This window comes from Dipodomys merriami, unplaced genomic scaffold (assembly GCF_024711535.1).
Source record: "Dipodomys merriami isolate MVZ:Mamm:240054 unplaced genomic scaffold, mDipMer1.0.p SCAF_11, whole genome shotgun sequence".
Taxonomy (NCBI): Eukaryota; Metazoa; Chordata; class Mammalia; order Rodentia; family Heteromyidae; genus Dipodomys; species Dipodomys merriami.
In genome coordinates this window covers 41,001,251-41,021,458 of record NW_027202382.1, presented here as the reverse complement: position 1 = coordinate 41,021,458, position 20,208 = coordinate 41,001,251, and the positions used below count along the sequence as shown (strand labels likewise).

General features: G+C 37.8%; 1 protein-coding gene across 8 annotated transcripts in view; it reads left to right on the top strand.

The window, feature by feature from the left end:
• Positions 1-20,208, top strand: part of Mapkap1 (MAPK associated protein 1) — a 242,154-nt gene that overhangs the window by 45,917 nt on the left and 176,029 nt on the right. For all 8 annotated transcript variants that reach the window (XM_070013663.1, XM_070013646.1, XM_070013636.1 and 5 more), the window contains one exon: positions 1,782-1,930. In XM_070013663.1, the coding sequence (XP_069869764.1) occupies positions 1,782-1,930 (149 nt within the window). The remainder of the gene's footprint in view (positions 1-1,781; positions 1,931-20,208) is intronic.

The following is a 20,208-nucleotide window of genomic DNA, read 5'->3' as shown; positions in this document are numbered from 1 at the left end:
TAATCTTACTGTACCTAATTTATAAATTAGGTTTATATATTGGAACAAGTATTATAGTCATGAATTACTTCACCTGCCAAGATACATTCTGAGGAATGTTATTAGGTAATTCTGTTGTCTACAGCACAAAAAGAATATGCTCACACAAACTAAGATGACTGTGACGTCACTATCCTCTTTAACCTTATGGAAATGCTATCGTATACGTGCCCATCTTTGACTGGGAATGTTCTGTGATGCACTAGAGCATATATATAAGGTCCTCTTCATGGTTTCCAGGTATTGCTGAGGGACTTGGAACCTATCCCCTGCAGAGGTGGGGTGATGGTGTACCTTTTTACCTTCTACTTTTCTGATCTATTGCCGCTGAAGTCTGCAGAGAAGCTAGGACCTGGTTGCTCACATCTGTAATCCTAGCTAATCAGGAGGCTGAGATCTAAGGATCACCATTAGAAGCCAGCTTAGGCAGGAAAAGTCCATGAGACTTATCTTCTATTAACTACTAAAAATCCAGAAATGGAGCTGTCACTCAAGTGGCAGAGCACTAGCCTTTAGCAAAAGAATCTCAGGGGCAGCACTCAGGCCCCAAGTTCAAGCCCCAGGACCAGCAAAAAAAAAAAAAAAAAAAAAAAAAAAATCTATTGGATTTTTGATAAACTTCTCTTACCAGACTATTAAAAAGGTAATGTTAGTTACAGCTTTAGAAAGTTCTAAGTGAATATTTAAGAGTTCTGCTGATCTTTCTTAGTTTAATTTGACTTTGCAAAAGAGTGGGATAAAGTTGAACCTGTTCATTACAGATTTTAAAATCTCAGGTTGATTTATTTTAAAAATCAAAGTATGGGCAGTTTCTCATATTCACAAAATGAAAAAGTATAATGATCCCCATGTACTTATCATCTCCTACCACCTTGATTGATATTCAGATTAACTAAATGATCTTTGGGAAGATCAGGAACTGACTTGTCTTGATTCACTAATGAATGAGAATGAAAATTCTGATGTAAAGTAATTTAATCTGAATTCTTTCAGTCATTATTTTATTTATACAAAATTTATTGAGAATCTGATTGTTTCTTTAGCAGCTTAATAGCCAAGAGCAAAGAGTGCAAATCCTTGTCCTTTTACTTACCTGGTATCAGGGACAGTCAAAATATTCTAAGCTTGTTTCCATATTGTAGTATTCTAGACTCCGCCTCAAAAGCTTGTTATGAGATACATTGACTTGGAGAGTGAATGTTACCTAGTGTTATTCCTCTTTTTCCTAGTACTTGTCTTTATCATCCAGATTTTTGTGCGAGATACCATTGGAGTCTGTGAGAGGAATAGATCTGATTATATCCTTAAAGATCAAGAATTCCAAAATCACAAAGTCTGAGAGCCATGAGAAATCTTTGATATCTTATAGTTTAATTTTACTAAACCTGAAAAGGTTTAGTGAATAGTCCAGATTACATAGCTAGCCGGTAGTGGCAAAGCTGAGCCAAAACTCAGGAGCCTACTTACTTTTCTTGTAGGGCAACCATTCCATTCTTGTCTGACTCTTCCCTCTTCCTTAATTCCTCGTCCTTCTAAATTGACGGTCCTGGCCTACATATTTTCCAATGCTCTGCCCTTTCGTTATGCAAACACTGAAGTTTATGTGAAGTTTTCTGTATCACTTCAGACTTGAACTGTCCCTAGATGCACCTTCCTTAAGATTCCTGGGCAGACTTTTTAGAGAAGGTAGGCAAGCTGTCTGTAATCACAAAGCTGTTTTTTATCTTTCTCTTGTATCTCAGCCCAGGAGTTAAAGTCACTATTTGAAAAAAAATCCCTCAAAGAGAAGCCTCCAAGTTCCGGAAAGCAGTCCATATTATCTGTGCGCCTGGAACAATGCCCTCTGCAGCTGAATAACCCCTTTAATGAGTATTCCAAATTTGATGGCAAGGTGAGTAAAAACCTGTAATACTTTGTTCCATTAAATAAAACTACAGTTGTGTGGCATTATTTTTTTTGACTTTTTTTTTATTGTGAAAATACTGTACAGAGGGGTTACAATTACATGGGCAAGATAATGAGTACATTATCTTATCAAGCATTGTAGCCTCCTCTGTTTTTGCTATTATTATTATTATTATTAGATGTAAAGTTTCAAAAGTGCCTTGTTAATTATAGAATGTCACTCACATTTTTTAGATTTAAAAAGGTAATAAGAATTTTCATAGGAATATCCTTCTTGTTCTTTCTCTGTACTTATAGATATCTGAAAACTGTTTTACTTTTCCTAAGTATATGTGCACACGTATTTTAGAAAGAGGAAGGAATACACATATTGATATGCCTGTTTTATCTGCTAACTATACTTGAGAGTTTGGCCTAATTGGATTGTATCTGGAAAGCCTTGACATTGGTACTAGGAGGCAGTTTGCATTGTCTTATCTGATTCTTTATATAACTGCAGGAATTGTTGAGGTTTGAGCTCCCTTTCAGAATTCCAGGCTCTTCCTTTGCATTCCATTCATTGCAGGGGGTTCATGTTTGATGACTTTATTTTTCCCTAGTTCATTCTAACAATGTATTGTTATAAAATTAAAGTACATCTGTTTTCCTTTTAGAAAAATGGCCACTGTTTCAGATGGAGCCTTGTTCTATGTATAGCACCCCTCCCCCCATTCTTAGCTGCTCTGTACCTCTGTGCTGTGCTGAACTGAGCAGAGCCTTTTTCAGGAGACAGTAGCAGTTGATTTTTATATTTATTGCTATTATGTTTGCTGCTTGGCATGGTTGTGGTGATGCTGAGTGATAGCTTGAAGGAGTCATGTACACTTTGTCTTATTTCAGCACTATTGCAATTAATAAACATACAGCTCTTTGCTTATGTTTGCATTTTTCATTTTCACATGCTAGTTCTATAAGTTGTCATCTTGAGCAAAGAGATGTTTTTCCTTCAAACAGTTTGCCTCAGAAATTCAGCCTGTTTCTATAGGTTGAAGTCAGCATGAATGGCCATGGGAAGATGAGGTTGTTGATATTTGTAGAGAGGAAGAGAAATATAGTAACTCTGTCTCTAAAATGTAATATAATGATAAATAATGATTGCCTTATTAATGCCTTATAGATAATGCATCAATAACATAAAGATCTTAACATACTCTGGAGTTTCCTCAAGAAATTGTAGATTGAATTGATGAAGCTTCTTTTATAACCTGCTTATAGACCTTCTTCTTCTCATAGTAAAGTAGGGAAAAGAAAGAAAGCTCCAGGGGACCAAAATAGCAGACTTAGAAAAATGGTGGGTTGGACTGTAGACGATTAAAAAGAAATCAGATAAGTGAGAAGTTACCATTGAAGTTAGGATATAGGGATAGAATTTACTTGTTGCCACTGTGATATAATTTCATTGTTTAAGAACATAATGGCTAAAAATTCTGCATATTTATAATGCACTCATGCCAACAAAATAGCTCAGACAAAATATGGCACTCAGAATTTTCTTGTATCTTTAGATTGAGTTTAGATTTGTCAGAAGGTTGTATAAGCAGCTGACTTCTGAAGTATAGGGAGAAATACTTAAAAAAAAGCTATCTCCTCAGTCACACAGGAATTATTTTGTTAGATATATGTTTACACTGAAGTCTTTCTATAATCTGCAGTGAGCATGTGCACAGAACAGTCACCATTATACATTGGTTAAAAAAAAGATTTATATATTGATAAGTCTATCTTATGCGATGCTGTTTTCTTATTATCCTACATATTACAATTGCTAAAATACAATTAAATCCTTGTTCTCATCTATTATTTAATATTGATGTGTTTGGCAGATATGTAATGAAAGTGGCTAATATTTGAAGGATATTGTACTGTACATATTAAATTAGTCTTTCTTTATCTTTCTGAATGCATCAATATAATATTCAATGACATCTCTATGATTAATAGAGAATTATACTTGAGTCAAGCCTTTTTGTAACCTAGAAATTAAAATGACTATTCAAATAACACCTCAAAATGATCAAATTAGCATTTTGTGATTGCATAATAATGGGATTGTAGTAGTTATAACAGTACCATAGCTGCCTCTAGAGTTAAGATCATGTCAACCCCTTGGTAATAAAGCCTTTTCTGTGCAAGTCGACTTTAATAATTTCCAGATTGATTCTTCCCATAAATCATTCGACCCTCAGCACTAAATTTTTGTTACTGTTGTAACTTAAAATTATTTTATTTTTACTCAGCATATATTTAAGAAATGAAATGACTGTCCTCTTTTAATGATTCACTAACTTGTCATTGGAATTGCATGCTTTTATCTCAAATGTAAGAATTTTCCATGTATTTTTATCTCTCTTTCATCCTATCCCTGTTCCCCTTGTTCCCATAATATACACATACATATGTACACATATGTATACACATACATCTACCTATATATATGTTATTTTATATATAAATTTTTATTACTGTAGCTGGTTTGAAGCTTATTAATTTTTTTATTGTGGTTGGTTAATACTTTTATAAGGCATACAATTGAGAAGGAATAGCTATACTTAGGCCTGTAGTTGCAGGCCTGTTGTAGTTGTAACAAGTCTTGGGCATATGTGTGTGTGTGTGTGTGTGTGTGTGTGTGTGTGTGTGTGTGTGTGTGTGTGTGTGTGTGTGTGTAAACCCATATATATGTAGATGTGTAAATATATGTGTGTGTGAATGTGTTAAAGCCACTAAAATATATATAGGGTTTTTTTCCCCTACAAATATTCACAATGCTTTTCTTGGGAATAATGCTAGCCTTATTTACATAATTAACTGAGTTGCTTAGGTCTCTTGGGTAAATGGTACATAATTGGGGAGAGAAGGGGACAAGGAAGAGTTTGGGGTCTAATTAAATATGCTAAAAAACTACTTAATTATGTATTTCCTCAAGAGACTAGCTGCTGTGAATTCTTCCTTAAGATTAAACTGTATTAGGTTTGAAGAAAGCATGTTGTTTTTGCTTTGGAATTATAATAATATTGTGGTTAAGGAGATGAATCTAGAATCCATAACAATTTGGGCAAACTGAATTGTTGGTTTTGGTGAATCTAAGAGTAAGCATCTTTGCTTTTGTACTATAGTGAAACAAATATCGTCAAGTACTTATTTCTACAGCTGGCTTATAATTTATAAATTTAAAACTATTGTTGGTTAATAAATTTTTAAGGCATGGAATTTTTGAGAGAGAACAACAGTACTTACACCTATATTTTGTTAGGACTTTTTATTTTGGTCAGTTGTGGGGCTTGAACTCTGGGCCTGGGCGCTGTCCCTGAGCTCTTCAGCTCACTCTACCACTTGAGGCACAGAGCCACTTCTGGCTTTTTCTGTTTATGTGGTGCTAAGGAATTGAACCCAGGGCCTTATGTATGCAAGGCAAGCACTCTACCACTCTACCACTCTACCTTCCCAGCCCATGGACTTTTTAAAAAAATCTTTTTTTGCCAGTCTGAACTCAAGGCCTGAACACCATCCCTGAGCTTCTTTTTGCACAAGACTAGCACTCTACCATTTGAGCCACAGCGCCACTTCCTGCTTTTTCTGTTTATGTGGTGCTGAGGAATCGAACCCAGGGCTTTGTATATGCTAGGCAATCACTCTACTAAGCCACATTCCCAGCCTTTTAAAAAAAATCCTTTTTTTTTCTTTTGTAACTTACATCTTTGGCAAAATGATGATGCTGTCTGTGACTTGTTTTGGATCTATACATTATTCTGTTTACTGATCGTTTGCAAAAGAATTTTAGGGGATGCTTTGACCAGATGAGGCAAAATCAAGCTTAATACCTGCCTAAGTTCTTTGGCATTGCTGAGAAAGGACCTTTGTGTCATTTTGTTAATAAAATAAAACCTCTTTCTAGGTTGAAATATCAGAAAACTTGTGGCCCCAGTCCTAATTTCATTGTATCTGAATAATGTTGCTTGTGCCTAGAGTTGCTTTGAGGTGATAGGGAAACGCAAGCTACTGATGGGCAGCACAGTTTTAAGTGCTCTGGAGTGTGCATATTGTCTTTCCTCTTTCAAACAAGAATTGATTGATGTCAGTGCCAGGGGTAGAACCTAGAACCTTATGTATATTAGGTCAGTGCTGTACCACTAAGTTACATCCCAGCCCCGAGAGAGAGAGAGAGAGAGAGAGAGAGAGAGAGAGAGAGAGAGAGAGAGAGAGAGAGAGAGAGAGAGAGAGAGAGAGAGAGAGAGAGAGAGTGTGTGTGTGTGTGTGCGCGCGCGCGCGCGCGCGCGCGCGCACGCGCACATGCTGATCCTAGGGCTTGAACTCAGGGCCCAGGTGCTGACTCTGAGCTTTTTTGCTCAAGATGAGTGCCTTACCACTTGAGCCACAGCTCTACTTGTAGTTTTTTTGGTGCTTAATTGGAGATAAGAATTTCATTGATTTTTCTGCCTGTTCTGACTTTGAACTGTGACCCTCAGCTCACAGTCATCATAGCTGTGAGCCCCTATCACCCGGCTGGAGGTTGCGTTTCAAGAGGTGAATCTATGGTGACAAAAAAAAAAAAAAAGAAGGGGAAAAAAAAAAAAAAAGAAATGAATCTAAAATTTGCTCTCCCATGCCTTATCCCATACTTAAGAAAGTTTTGTCAGTATATCACCTCTATTCTAGGAAGCCAGGTTTATGCATTTACACACAAAGTTCCTCAGGCTATTTAACCTCAGTAAAACTTGTTGAAGGTTCAGGATATAGTACTTCAAAATATTATACCCTGGGGCTGGGAAGGTGGCTCAGTGGTAGAGTGCTTGCCTTGCATGCATGATGCCCTGGGTTCGATTCCTCAGCATTGCATAAGCAAAAAGAAAAAAGCCGGAAGAGGCGCTGTGGCTCAAGTGGTAGAGTGCTAGCCTTGAGCTGAAGCGCTGAGGGACAGTGCCAGGCCCAGAGTTCAGGCCCCACGACTGGACCCTCTTCCCTCGCCCCCCCCAAAAAACATTATACCTGGGAATAGTGAATATTTTATAGCTGAAGGAGTTTGAGAAGTGGCAGGAAAGACTGTGGTACTCTGCTCGTGGTACTCTGCTCTTTTCACCAGGAGCAGGTCACAAGGTCTTCATGTGAGGGAAAGGAATCTCTTTATCTCTGAAGATGGAGAGATGGAGGGAATCTTAACAGCCCTTGCTGTCTTTCCCCTGGCTGTCAGCACTTGCCTCATATCTTTTGTCTTATTGTAGTTTTTGAGGACTTTCTACTTTGTCGTACAATAACCAAACACTCAAGTTTGATTATTTTTTGAGGTCTCCTTTCCTTATGAAGGTTTTATATCATGTAAAATTTATTTTAAATAACTTTGGGCCTAGAAACTGTCCCTGAGCATTTTGTTTTGTTTTGTTTAAATTTCTCAAGACTAGCACTCTACAACTTCAGCCACAGCTACACTTTTGGCTTTTTTGGTGTTTAATTGGAGATAAAGAGTCTTATGGACTTTTCCTGCCCAGGCTGGCTTTGAACCATAATCATCAGATCTTAGCTGCCTAAGTAGCTAGGATTGTAAGTGTGAGCCTAGTACGTCTGGCTGTTAGTCTGTTTCTTGTTACAGATAACACTAGTCAAGAACTAAGGATAGAGCTGGGCACTGATGACTCACACCTGTAATCCTAGCTACTCAGCAGGCTGAGATCCTAGGATCACAGTTCAAAGCCAGCCCAGGCAGGAAAGTCTATGATACTCTTATCTCCAACCAGAAAACTGGAAGTGGCACTGTAGCTCAAGTGATTGTCTTGACCTGAAGAGCTGAGGGACAGCACCCAGGCCCAGAGTTCAAACCCCACAGCTGACCAAAAAAAAAAAAGAAAGAAAAAAACTAGGGGTAGAATGAAAAGATGCTTTTCTTCAATGTAAGCTCCAGAATGTAATGATTATAGTATATTTTCCTCCTGAGGATAAGACCTGTTAAGTAGGACCTACATGTAGCACAGAGGAAATAGCAAATACCCCACTGCTGCTACTGCCTCTTTCTGAAGTCATGGAGTGAGAATGTCTCTTGTAATTTATTAAGTCATTGACAGGAAAAAGTGAAGGGAACCTGATTTTAGATTAGTGTTCTTTTTTGTTTGTTTGTTTTGGTTGTGGGGCTTGAACTCAGGGCTTAGGTCCCTGTTTCCAGTCTCTTTTGCTAAAGGCTAGCACTCTACCACTTTGAACTACAGCTCCACTTCTGCTTTTCTGGTGGCTCATTGACAATAAGAGTCTCACAGACTTTCCTGCTTTTCTGGTGGCTCATTGACAATAAGAGTCTCACAGACTTTCCTGCCCAGACTGGCTTTGAACTTCGATCCTCAGATCTCAGCCTCCTGAGTAGCTAGGATTACAGGCATGAGCCACTGGCACACAACTTTGGTTAGTGTTCTTAAACAATATATAAATTTATATAATTTTTATATAAATTTAGGAATCCTTGTGGGCTTATAGCCCTCATTTCACATAGGAAGATAAAGAAAAATAATTTAATTTGTTCATTCATTCATTGGCAATAGCTATTTTTTTTTTACTGTAATGGTAATGTACAGAAGGGTTACACATACATAGCTCAGGATATGAGTACATTTCTTTTTGAACAGTGTCACCCCTCCCTCATATCCCCCAGTCTTTCCCCTCCTGTACCCCTTTCCCCCAAGTTGTATAGTTAATTTCCAACATAATGTCTAGCGAGTATCACTGCTGAATTGGTTCATTCTTTTTCTTCCCACTCTTTCTGTGCTTCCCCTTGGCCCTTCCCCAATGAGATAAACTTATATATTAAGACAAAGGGTACAGAAATAAAAAAGTGACAAAAGGGAAAACAAAAGAAAAAAACCCACAAACAATACAATAAAAAAACATCTTGTTTCCATTTCTTGGAGTTCATTTTGTTAAGCATCATTTTTTATGATCATATGCTCATGGCACAATAGTTATTTATTAAATATCTGTTAGAAAGGTAGTTGAATATTAATAACTGCTTAGAAGTTTAATAAAATGTTAAGAATCTTAACTACTTGATTCAGCTAAATTCTACTCTCTAAATATAAGAGAAATGTTTGCCCTGACAAGTGCTTAAAAAGCAGAACCAGTTCCAGTTCATATAGACAACTGTGACTTTGATTGTGTTAACTTGTTAGGAAGTAACCACTTCTCTGTTAGAAACTGTTTTAACAGGGAAACTGCAGAGAGCATGGGGGAAGGGGTAATTCATGAGTGCTAATTGCTTGGCTGTTAATTTTCATAAGTGTTGATAGAAGCAGTTCCTTAAATTAAACTTTGTTTAAAATGTATCAGGGGAAATATTCCACAATGTCGAGCCTGAAGTGAAAATTAATATGAATGCTGTGGCAATTAACACATACTGGTTAATAGCTTTTAGCAGCATTTTGGGATGATAGTCCTTAAATACATTTTTGCATGCTGCTCTTGTTTCAGCATTGTTCCAGTCTATGTCTGGATAATTATGAACAAATGTTTTCTACAATTATTGGGATTAAGTAGCTCTTTTCAAAGAAAGTCACTTAAAACTTTATAGAAAAGCATGAAGCCACTAAGTAATATGGGAAACTTAGAAAAGGTCAGAGAAATTGAATTCATGTTTAAAAAAAATGCCCTTAGAGGAAAATGCTTCCCATCTGAACTTGGAAAAATTACTATTATCATGGGAATGGTCCCTTCTAATATGTTAAGCCACTTAGACTTAAGAATCATTTTCCAAAAAGTGATAGCCTGGGCTTCTTAATATTGGCCTTGTTTCTTTCCCAGCAGCTTTTGCTTATTGCTTCCTGAGCTGAGGCAGTGGCCTTGAGCCTAATGGCCTTCTGGCCTGCCTTCTCTTCCACCTGCCCAAGCTGGACTGCTCTCCTGCTCCCACCCCCCAGAAAAGGTGGCTGAAATGGTGGCTGTGTAACACTTAGTCCCCCTTTTCTTCCCCTTCTTGCTCCCCCATCTTCTTTAATAAGAGTTCTCCTGGGATTCACAACAAGAACCTAGTGATGAGACAAATCCAAGGTGACTGTGTTTTGAATTAGGAGCTGTCTCATGCTTCCATTGGCTTTATTTTATGTACCTTTTTAAGTAAAGAAAAATGAAGTATCAACATCACATTAACAGTTACTATCTTGGATACTTTTCTCTGTGACTGTAAGTCGTTTCTATTCGTTAAAAGAATGATACAAGAAAGAAAAAGAAAGGTATACTAATAGAAGGATCAAACTCATTCAAGAGATCTTTCTATGAGATTATTCTCTCACTACCACTCTGTTGCATTCTCCTTCTCCTGATGTTACATTGGAATTCCCTTGGGATTGTTGTCTGAATGGTTTTCAAAATAAGGAAGAATCTTATAATGAAAAAAGCGTTTTTGCATGTTACTGAAGTTAGTCTATGCTGAATTGTTAAAAGTAGCTTGTATTCTGAGTTCTCTGTCTAGGCATCACTTCTGCAGTTTGTTCTGAATGATTCCAGACAATGGTTGGCTTCTTGTGGTTACAAAGTCATCTTCTCAGATGGGCATTGATGGCTAATGCCTGTCATCCTAGCTACTCAGGAGGCTGAGATGTGAAGAATGTGGTTTGAAACCAGCTCAGGCAGGAAAGTCTGTGAGACTCATCTCTAATAAGCTACTCAAGAAAAAGCTGGAAGTGGTGCTGTGGCTCAAATGGTAGAATGCTAGCCTTGAGCACAGAGAGGATCCGGGACAGAGCCCAGGCCTTGAGTTCAAGTCCTAGGACCAGCAAAAACAAAACAAAACAAAGTCATCTTCTCATCAAAGGTAGAATGTTACCATTTTCAAAGCTTTTCAAATAAGGCAGAATTTTTCAGTTGAGAGAAAATATCTGTTGGGCTTAAGATCCTAACTCAATACCCATTTTCTATGTGACATTGGGCATACTATTTTGTCTCTTTGAGCCTATTTTCATGTCTACAAAGTGAGGCTAGTGATAATCTTAAAATATTATAAGGAGCCGGGCAACGGTGGCTCATGCCTGTAATCCTAGCTATTCAGGAGGCTGAGATCTGAGGATCGCGGTTCAAAGCCAGCCCAGGCAGGAAAGTCCATGAGACTCTTATCTCCAATAAACCACTAGAAAACCGGAAGTGGCACTGTGGCTCAAGTGGTAGAGTGCTCGCCTTGAGCTGAAGAGCACAGGGACAGTGCCTAAGCCCAGAGTTCAAGCCTCACAACCGACAAAAAAAAAAAAAAAAAAAATTATAAGGATTCAATGAAGACCACTTTTGGCCCCTCGTATGCGCCTGGGTCATGATCCTCCATTTTAGGCTTTTCAACATAGCTAGATGATAGGCATATATCACCATAACCAACTTCTTCCATTGAGATTGAGTCTCATGGATTTTTCTACCTGGACTGGCCTCAAACTGTGATCTTCTCAATCTTGGCCTCCCAGTAGCTAAGATGATAGGCACATACCACCAGGCCCACCTATTGGTTGAGAAAAGTGTCTTTTGTGGTTTCCTGTGCTGTCCTGGGATCATAAGTCCTCTCATTCTCAACTTCCCAAGTAGCTAGAAGTATAGATGTGAGCCACCAGTACCTGGCTTATTTTTCTTAGTCTATTCTCTCTGTCTCTGTCTCTATCTCTCTTTTCCTTTTTTTTGAGATGGTGTCTTACCAATACATTACCCAGACTAGCTTTAAACTCTTGGGCTCAAGTGATTTACCTGTTTTAGCCTTTAACCTTACAAATAATTGAAACTATAGTCATGTGCTACCACATGTAGCTTAATTTTCATTCCTTTAAAAATATTATTAAATAGTTGTACAAAGAGGTTACAATCTGTTAGTTTTGAGTACAATGCATATTGTTTAGTGTTACTCTTTTATCAACCTACCCCATTATTCCCCTTCCCACCTCTCCTGTCATTAATTTTCATTCTTAATTTCCATTTATATTTACAAATGGAAATTTGAATTATAGAACTGGAAGGGCATATGTGATAGAAGGAACACAGACATGTTATTAGAAGAGATAAGAATTAACCCTGGTGGTGGCATTTTTTTCTATGGGTTCTAAGGCAGGTCACATTCCATTGTAAGGCATTGGCTTCTTCCTATTTGGGAGAATTGACTTATAAGACCTCTTAGATTCCTTTGGTTTTAAGATTCTATAGTTTTGTGATTAGTCATGTGATTGACACAATTGATATCAATGACCTGTAAAGAGTTGGAGGTGAGAACAGTTGAATTTTTTTTTTTGGAACCAGTATTGAGGCCTGAATTTAGTGTCTTGTGTTCTTGCTTGGCTTTTTCACTGCTGGCACTTTACTGTTTGAACCATATTACTGGTTAGTTAGTTCAAACTTTTATGCCTGTACTGGCTTTGAACCTTGATCACCAGATCTCAGCCTCCTGAGTAGTTAGGATCACTGGTATGGGCCAGTGCCTAGAAAAAATGAGTGTATATTTTTTCCTTTTAATTATTATAACAAAGGTGTGATATAGGCCACGACATCTCTATTGTATAGGTGAGGGAATGGGCTGAGAGAGACTAAGTGACTTGCTCAAGGAGACTAATAGATGGCAGAGTTCGTATGAAACTCCTTTTTCCTTATTCCAGGAACACAGCTCCCTTTCCTATATTGTTTTATAGACATTGTTATGAAGAAAACCACTGTTAATATTTGAAAAAAATTATTTTATTTCATTTTAGTTTCTTGTTGGTCATGGAGCCTGAACTCTGGGTCTGGGCACTGTCCTTCAGCTTTTCAGTTCAAGGCTAGCGCTCTACCACTTAAGCCATAGTAGCTCTACTTCCGGCTTTTTGTGCTTATGTGGTGCTGAGGTATCAAACCCAGGGCCTCATACATGCAAGGCAAGCACTCTACCACTGAGTCACCTTCCCAGCCCAATATTTGAAAAATCACAATAATGAATTCAAGATCTGATAGACTGGTCTAGTTTATTTATTTATGTTTTTGGCCATACAACATATTGAACCCAGGGTATCATGCATCATATGCTAGACAAGCACTCTACCACTGGTCTGTGTTTCAGCCCTTTCCTTTTCATGTTTTTGAGAGATGGTCTCACCATCTTTCTGCCCAGGCTGACCTTGATGTCCTAGAACTTGTGATCCTTCTGCCTCCTCCAGAGGTTTATTACAGGTTTATACCACCACATTCCACTGGTTTAGATCTTCTTTTTAGCTATATGTATTGAATTAGGTACTGAATCTTGTAGGACAGAATCCCGTTACTTGTAAAAAGGAAGTAAGATAGGGGCTGATGAAATGGGACAGGTTTCCTCATAGAATCCAGTATGTGTTCCCCTGATGTTTTGTTTCTTTCTATTGAATTCTGTAGCTTTCCAAACATGTTCATTTTTACATTGCCATCCACCCAGTAAATTACTTAGCAGCTACACAGTACTGTCTTATTCCAAATTTTTACTATATACTGACTCTAGAAATAAGATGTGGCTAACTGCCCTGGAAGAACTTGAAGACGAGTAGTTATGTAGTCAGCAAATAGAGGAACCACACTTTTTCTGCAGGATTGTGCCCAGTGCTGGGACTGTGACAGTGGTTGGTGACTTCATATGTATCTGATTGAGCAGAGAAATGGACTGTTGAACAGTGAGCTGAAGAATAAGTGACAGGTACAGGAGTAGAGATCATTACAGAAGATTCTTGGAGCGTGGAGCAGCATTGACGAATAGTAGGTGAGTGGGAGCTTTGATTTGACCTGGCTTCTTATCTAGTGTGTTTGTCTCTGTTTATTAATTCCTAAAGAGCAGGGAGTTCAGCTCTGGTCATTCTTCCAGTGAAGCCTAGAATAGCGCTCTCCACACGCAAATGTGGATTTTTTTTTAAAATGGCAATGATAAATTTCAAATGCCATTACTCTTTGAAGCTTGCAACTACGTGGCTCTGTCATAAAAGCTGTATTTTATTAATATCTCCACTCCTTCCTGTTAAATTGAAGTTTTAACACCTAGACAAAGACACATGTAAGAAAGTAAGTTTAGGAAATTTGCAAAATATGCTACTAAGCAACCAAAGATTAAATTGATTTGTTATACATGCATTTAGCTACAATTCATTTTAATTGTCTGTATGAAGTTAAAAAGTATTAGTGTCAGATAAAGATTCATCACCAGAGTGTGATTTAAGGCTGGTGCTGGAGAACACAGGCATGTGTTCCGGCAGATGTTTGTATAAGGCGCTGTCTTTCCTGACAGCAGTTAAAAAGTATGGTTATAGTAATCAAATTGTGGTGCAGCGACTCAGAGGCTAGGGCCAGATTGAATTAAAATAGATATAAGATTTATGAATAGCAATAGCTGTGATAAAATTTCACTGCCTTCTTCAACAGGAAGGACTCTTTCCACAGTGGAAAGAAGAAAATCTAATAACCACTTTTCTAAAACTGTGTATTTTGCTGACTTTCATTTTCCCTTTCTAATTATGCCATCAAAACAATAACTTGCTAGGTTTTTTTTTCCAGACAGTAACTCTCTCACTCTCTCTTGCTCTCTCATTAATTATATAGCTTTAAAATAATTTTTTTTAAAGATACTGTTTTGGTTCAGGAAAACAATTCATATAAACTGGCTATTTTTTTTTTGTTTTTTTTTTGGGGGGGGGTCCGGTCGTGGGGCCTGAACTCTGGGCCTGAGCGCTGTCCCTTAGCTCTTCAGCTCAAGGCTAGTGCTCTACCACTTGAGCCACAGCACCACTTCTGGCTATTTTCTTTTTGCTTATGTGGTGCTAAGGAATTGAACCCAGGGCCTCAGGCATGCAAGGCAAGCACTCTACCACTGAGCCAACTTCCCAGCCACTAAACTGGCTATTTTTAAGTAGGTATTTAAGTTCCCTTTATCATATTACTATTGTTAAATTTTATTGAGTTCCTGTTTTAGACCCACTTCTATAATGGACCTTTGATATATAGTAACTTGTTCAGTCCTCACAACATGTATGTATTATTATTGTTGTACGTATCAGGAAACTAAAGCTGACAAGAGGAAATGATGGCTAGGACTTGGATGCAAATATGTGTGAGATTCCATGTCTGGTTGTCTGGCTGGCTGACTGGCTTTCTCTTTTTCCCTTCCTCCTTCCCTCCCTCCTTCCTTCTACCAGGTGTTTTTATATAACTGTAAATAATGTGTATGTATATATTTAAACACGGAGGATTTCTGTGTACAGTTGATATTAAGATGTTGAAAGTCCAATTTGGGTCACTATAAAGATATTGTTACTAAGCTAACATTAGGGTGATCTTTGTTTTATCACAATTCTCTCAAAGACTTAAAAAAAATCACTGACTATATGTAGGGGAACCCTGCATTCCAGCTGTTTGCATTCCAAGGTCAGCCCACTGATTGGGATAAATAGGTGGTAAGTGGGCAGAGGAGTTGCTGTTGTGTCACATGAGTGAATTACAATCTTGTGTTAATTCTGTAGAAATGTCAAAGACACTTGGTATCTTTTTAGGAAAAATTAGATTGGGAAATAAAACTCCAGGGTGTTTTATCACTGTTGTTTAAGCCATGTTATGTTATATTGGCTGGTCAGAATGAGAAGATTCTAGTCACATTGATTATGTAAGGATGTTAGGGTTGGGGTTTGGATTTACTTTTATAGTATTTCCTGCAAAGCTGAAGGCTTGGCTTCCTTTTCCATCTAAGTAGAGCCTGCTTCCCACATTCCCCTAGGCTCTAGGGTCCTTTTCCACTCATCTCCTTTCAGCCTTCTTCTTTCTCTTTATCTGTCTGTGACAGCTTCTTTGTGTATGCAGACACAAAGGACCAAGAATGAATTTCTATTTGTCTTCACAATTCTTTCCTTGTGGTGATTTTGAGCTTCCTCTCCACCTCCTACATGTTTGAGGGTCTGCCACATTATGACTGATGATTGTGCTATGTCTAACATGCTGTTGAATATTTTAAAAAACACATTTTTCATATTCAATTAGATATACAGAGAAAAATGTTACGATGTAATTTTGATCTTTAAATGCAGTTATGTAGAACTAGAAACGGATATTATCTCTTTAAATGAGACAGCAAGAATAGGTCTGTTGACCATGAATAATTTTTGTCAGTTTTGCTACCCCGGCAGATCCTTCATTAAGCGTTCAGCATTAAATTAAAATAGAACCAGTTTCCAATAGTAATTAACTTGAGTATATTGGGAGGCTATTATTCACATTAAAGTAACCTTTTAATAGCTCTGCCTTTAACTTCACTGCAGGTAATGACTTTAAAGAGCACTTATTAAAAGAGAAATGGTAATGAGCTTTAATAAAGCAGAACAACTTGAAAATTAAGAACCATTTTCTATGGAAAAGGATGTATAGGTGTGACTTCGATATTGCATTAATGGTGCTAATAATTCTTTATCTAGCCTCTTACATTAGCAGTGATTGCAAAGGGACAATTGTGTTGCAAAAATTAATTTTGCCATTTTGGGGTAAAATTGTGCTAATGTGGAACTTTCTGTTTCAGATTTTTTTCAAGGACTTTTCCTACTAGGATAGATGAGTTCCCTCCAGTTTGTAATTTTGAACCCTTGTTATGCACCCATCTTTAATGAAAATAATTAATGTAAATGGGCTAATGAAGGTTGCCTTTGACCATCCTGGTAGTTCATATATTAGATACCTGCCTTAGGAAGTTATGGGGTGATTAGTAAAATGTCTGTTTTTCTTTTGAATTCTATCCTTATAAGAACACCTCATTGCTTTCTGATCTCTCTACTTCCCTTTTTACCTCTTTTGGGAAGGCTGAATGCTTCCTGAATATTTAATTTTTAAAATCAGAGCTCTAATTGAGTTAAGGTTTATTTTTGAATTTAAGAACTGATACTTCCTGCCTACTTACCCAGATGATTATTTATAAAGGAATATGCATATTTGCTTCTTTAACTATTTAAAAATTTCAAGGTGAAAAATAAAACAGCAGAATTTCTTGCTTTTTACACTATAAAGTTTAAAATGAACATCAGTTCATTTTGGTGAAGTTTTGGGTAATTTGGTAATACATCAAAAGCCTAATAATATATATGTCCTGAGGCATAGAAAATAGACATCTAGAAGTATATTTTAAGAGTATATGCATGGGTCTGGGAAGGTGTCTCAGTGGTAGAATGCTTGCCTTGCATGCATGAGGCCCTGGGTTCCATTCCTCAGCACCACATAAGCAGAAAAAGCCAGAAGTGGCGCTGTGGCTCAAGTGATAAAGCACTAGCGTTGAGCTGAAGAGCTGAGGGATAGTGCCCAGGCCCAGAGTTCAGGCCACTGCTGACCAAAAAAAAAAAAAAAAAAAAAAGAGTATATGCAAAAAAAAGGGATTTTGATTATTTCTATCACTGAAACTCTGAAAATAACAGACATTTCCAGTAGCAGAAGATTAAATTAGGGTATAGTATTCACACAATTAGTATTAAATGATAATTAAAATTATGGCATCATTGTCACTTTGTGGTACAGAAATATTTTTGTAAGAAAGCAAATAAAAAGCAGTTTCTAAAATAAGTTCTAAAATGAATATCAATTTTTGTTAACTTGACTATATTAACATAGAAAAAAGTATGAAAAGATGTGCCCAAAATACAGATGATCTCAGACTTCTAATTAGCAATTTTTGTCAGATTTTTTTTTTGTAAAGTGAATGTGTATTATTTTTCTAATTGTAGTGATAATAATGAAACAGATGTTAAAATAAGAACAAGCTTCCTCTGTTTTGTTTAGGAAAGACTTGGCAGGCTCTTTTTAGACAAAGATGAGCCTGAACTTTCAAACAATTGAATACCATATTGAAAACCATGCAGTACTCACATTAACATTGTTGTATAAATTTTTTTAGCCTAGTGAAAACCATTGTCTACTTGTCTGATTTTCTTTCTTTCTTTTTTAAAATCATAGGTTAAAAAGTTTTGAGTGGCTCACGCCAGGCACTGGGGGAAGGTGAGGGGATTAAGACTTCTGGCCTCTCTCACAAATAACAGATAACAATAATAATAGTGTCTGCTATTGCATGGATACTTGCTGTGTGCCAGGCAGCAGGCATCTCATCGACAGAGCATGTAATCTACACCATAACTGTAGTGTAGCTGTTATTATCCTTGTGTTGATAGTGAGTTTTGAGAAGAGATTAAGCAACTTGTCTGCCGTCATACTCTGCTGCATGGTGGGGCCACCTTTCAATCCAGTTTATCCAATTTGGGGTTTTACTATTTAAGAAGAGCTACATGTATTACAAGGAATTATTTTAAAATGTATTTTATTTGCTTGTCAAATATAGCAAGTGTTACTAAGTTAAGAATTAACTAAGCCAGATACTGGTGGCTCATGCCTGTTAATCTTAGCTCTTTGGGAAATGGGGATTGGAAGAAGCATGGTTTGAGACCAGACCAGGCAAAAAGTTGCCAAGACCTTACCTTACCACACTCTATGGCGTGTGCCTGTCATCTCAGCTGAGATCAAGAGGATTGTATTCGAGGCCAGCCCAGCAGAAATGTTCAGGAGATCTATCTCAGCAGACAAAGATAGTGGCTGTGGTGGTGTACACTTGTCATACCAGATACAGCAGGAAGCATAAATAGATGATTGAAATCTTTGCTGGCCTGGGCAAAAAGTGAAACCCTATAAAAATCAACCAGAATGTAAGGGTCTAGGGACAAGGCTTAAGTTTTGGAAGTCCTGAGTTCAAACTCCAGTACCAAGGAGAGAAAAATAAAATCGAAAAAAACTAGTTTTCCTAACCTTTAGTGTAAGAAAACCTTGTTCTCAACTTTTTCCAGCTTAGTACTCCATCATGAAATTTCAAATCTATTACTTATTGTCACTCATTTTCTATTGACTTTAAATTCAGTGTCTCACCCTTGTAGGCTGTAATCAGTCAGTAAAATGAGATCTTTTCCCTCACCAGACAAGAAACTTTATGACCAGGGTGACACTTTTAGGAACATTTGGAGACTGTTAAGCATTTAGGTTCTTTTTGAGGTATACAGTAGGCAGAGCACATTGTTCATTCATCAAATGTTTATTGAACATTTGTTTACTGTGTTCCTGGCAGATTAGGAGGTCCCAGGGGTGAATTGACAAAAGGGTAGTTCCTGCCCTCAAGAAGCTGGAAACAAGGACAGAAGGATTCGGAAGCACAGAAAAAGGAGTCAAAGCTAGACAGGGGTCTTTAGGCCAGACTTGAAGAACGATGAAGAGATTCTGGTTAGAGTCTTTATGACCTAGTTGCCTTGAGGATTCTGCCTTCATGAATCTACCTGAGCATATAAATATAGTGCCAGAAGGGGAAATGAGCCTCACTGCCCTCTTCATCACAGCCCTTGCAGGTGGCTGCCTGTCCTTCCCAGAAATGGAGCAATTTGGATTCAGGGCTTATAAATTAGAAACCAGATGCAGTATCTGCTGCCATGTGAATTTCTTTCTCCTGGAAATTTCTACTACTTGTCATCTTTAAGGTCCAGTTCAGATATACTTTCTCCATACATTTCCTTTAGTCACCTGACAGTGGCTTCCTCCTCTATACCTCCAACAATGTCTTACCTGTACTTCGCTAGAGTACAAAGTAATATCTTCCTGTGTCCTCCTCACCCCTTCTCAGGCTCATAGTAGCCAGCAGGAACTGGGAGGGAGGGAGGAGTTTAAAATATTCTAATAATAACAAAAACAGCAGTGAAACCTAGCTCCTGTGGCTCACACCTATAATCCTAGCTACTTAGTAGACAGATCTGAGGATTCTGGTTCAAAGCCAGCCCGGGCAGGAAATTAGACAACAAAAAGCTGGAAATGGAGCTGTGGCTCAAGTAAAAGTGCTAGCCTTTAGCAAAAAAGCTCAAGGACAGCCCCTAGATCCTCAGTTTAAATGCTACGAACAGCACCCCCAATACCCCACAAAACAAAACAAAAAGGAACTAGCAGTAAATGTATATTGACACTTTCCTGTGTGCCCAGCATAGTTCTGAGTGCTTTGCATATATTGATTCATTTTCACAACAGCCCTGTGAGGAGTGCTTGATAATCTCCAGGGAGAAGGGAGGGAACTGAGGCATGGCTTACGTTATATGTCTAGGAAGGGGGAGTCAGCGTATGAACCCAAGCACTGTAGCACTGGACAGTGTTCTCTTCTACTCGCATGATTTGCAGAAGGCTCCCAAAGGTCATCTTGTTATTGGGAGGTTAATCCTCAGACGGTTTTTAAGTGGCTTCAAGTTTTCCCAAAGGCATTGGTCACAA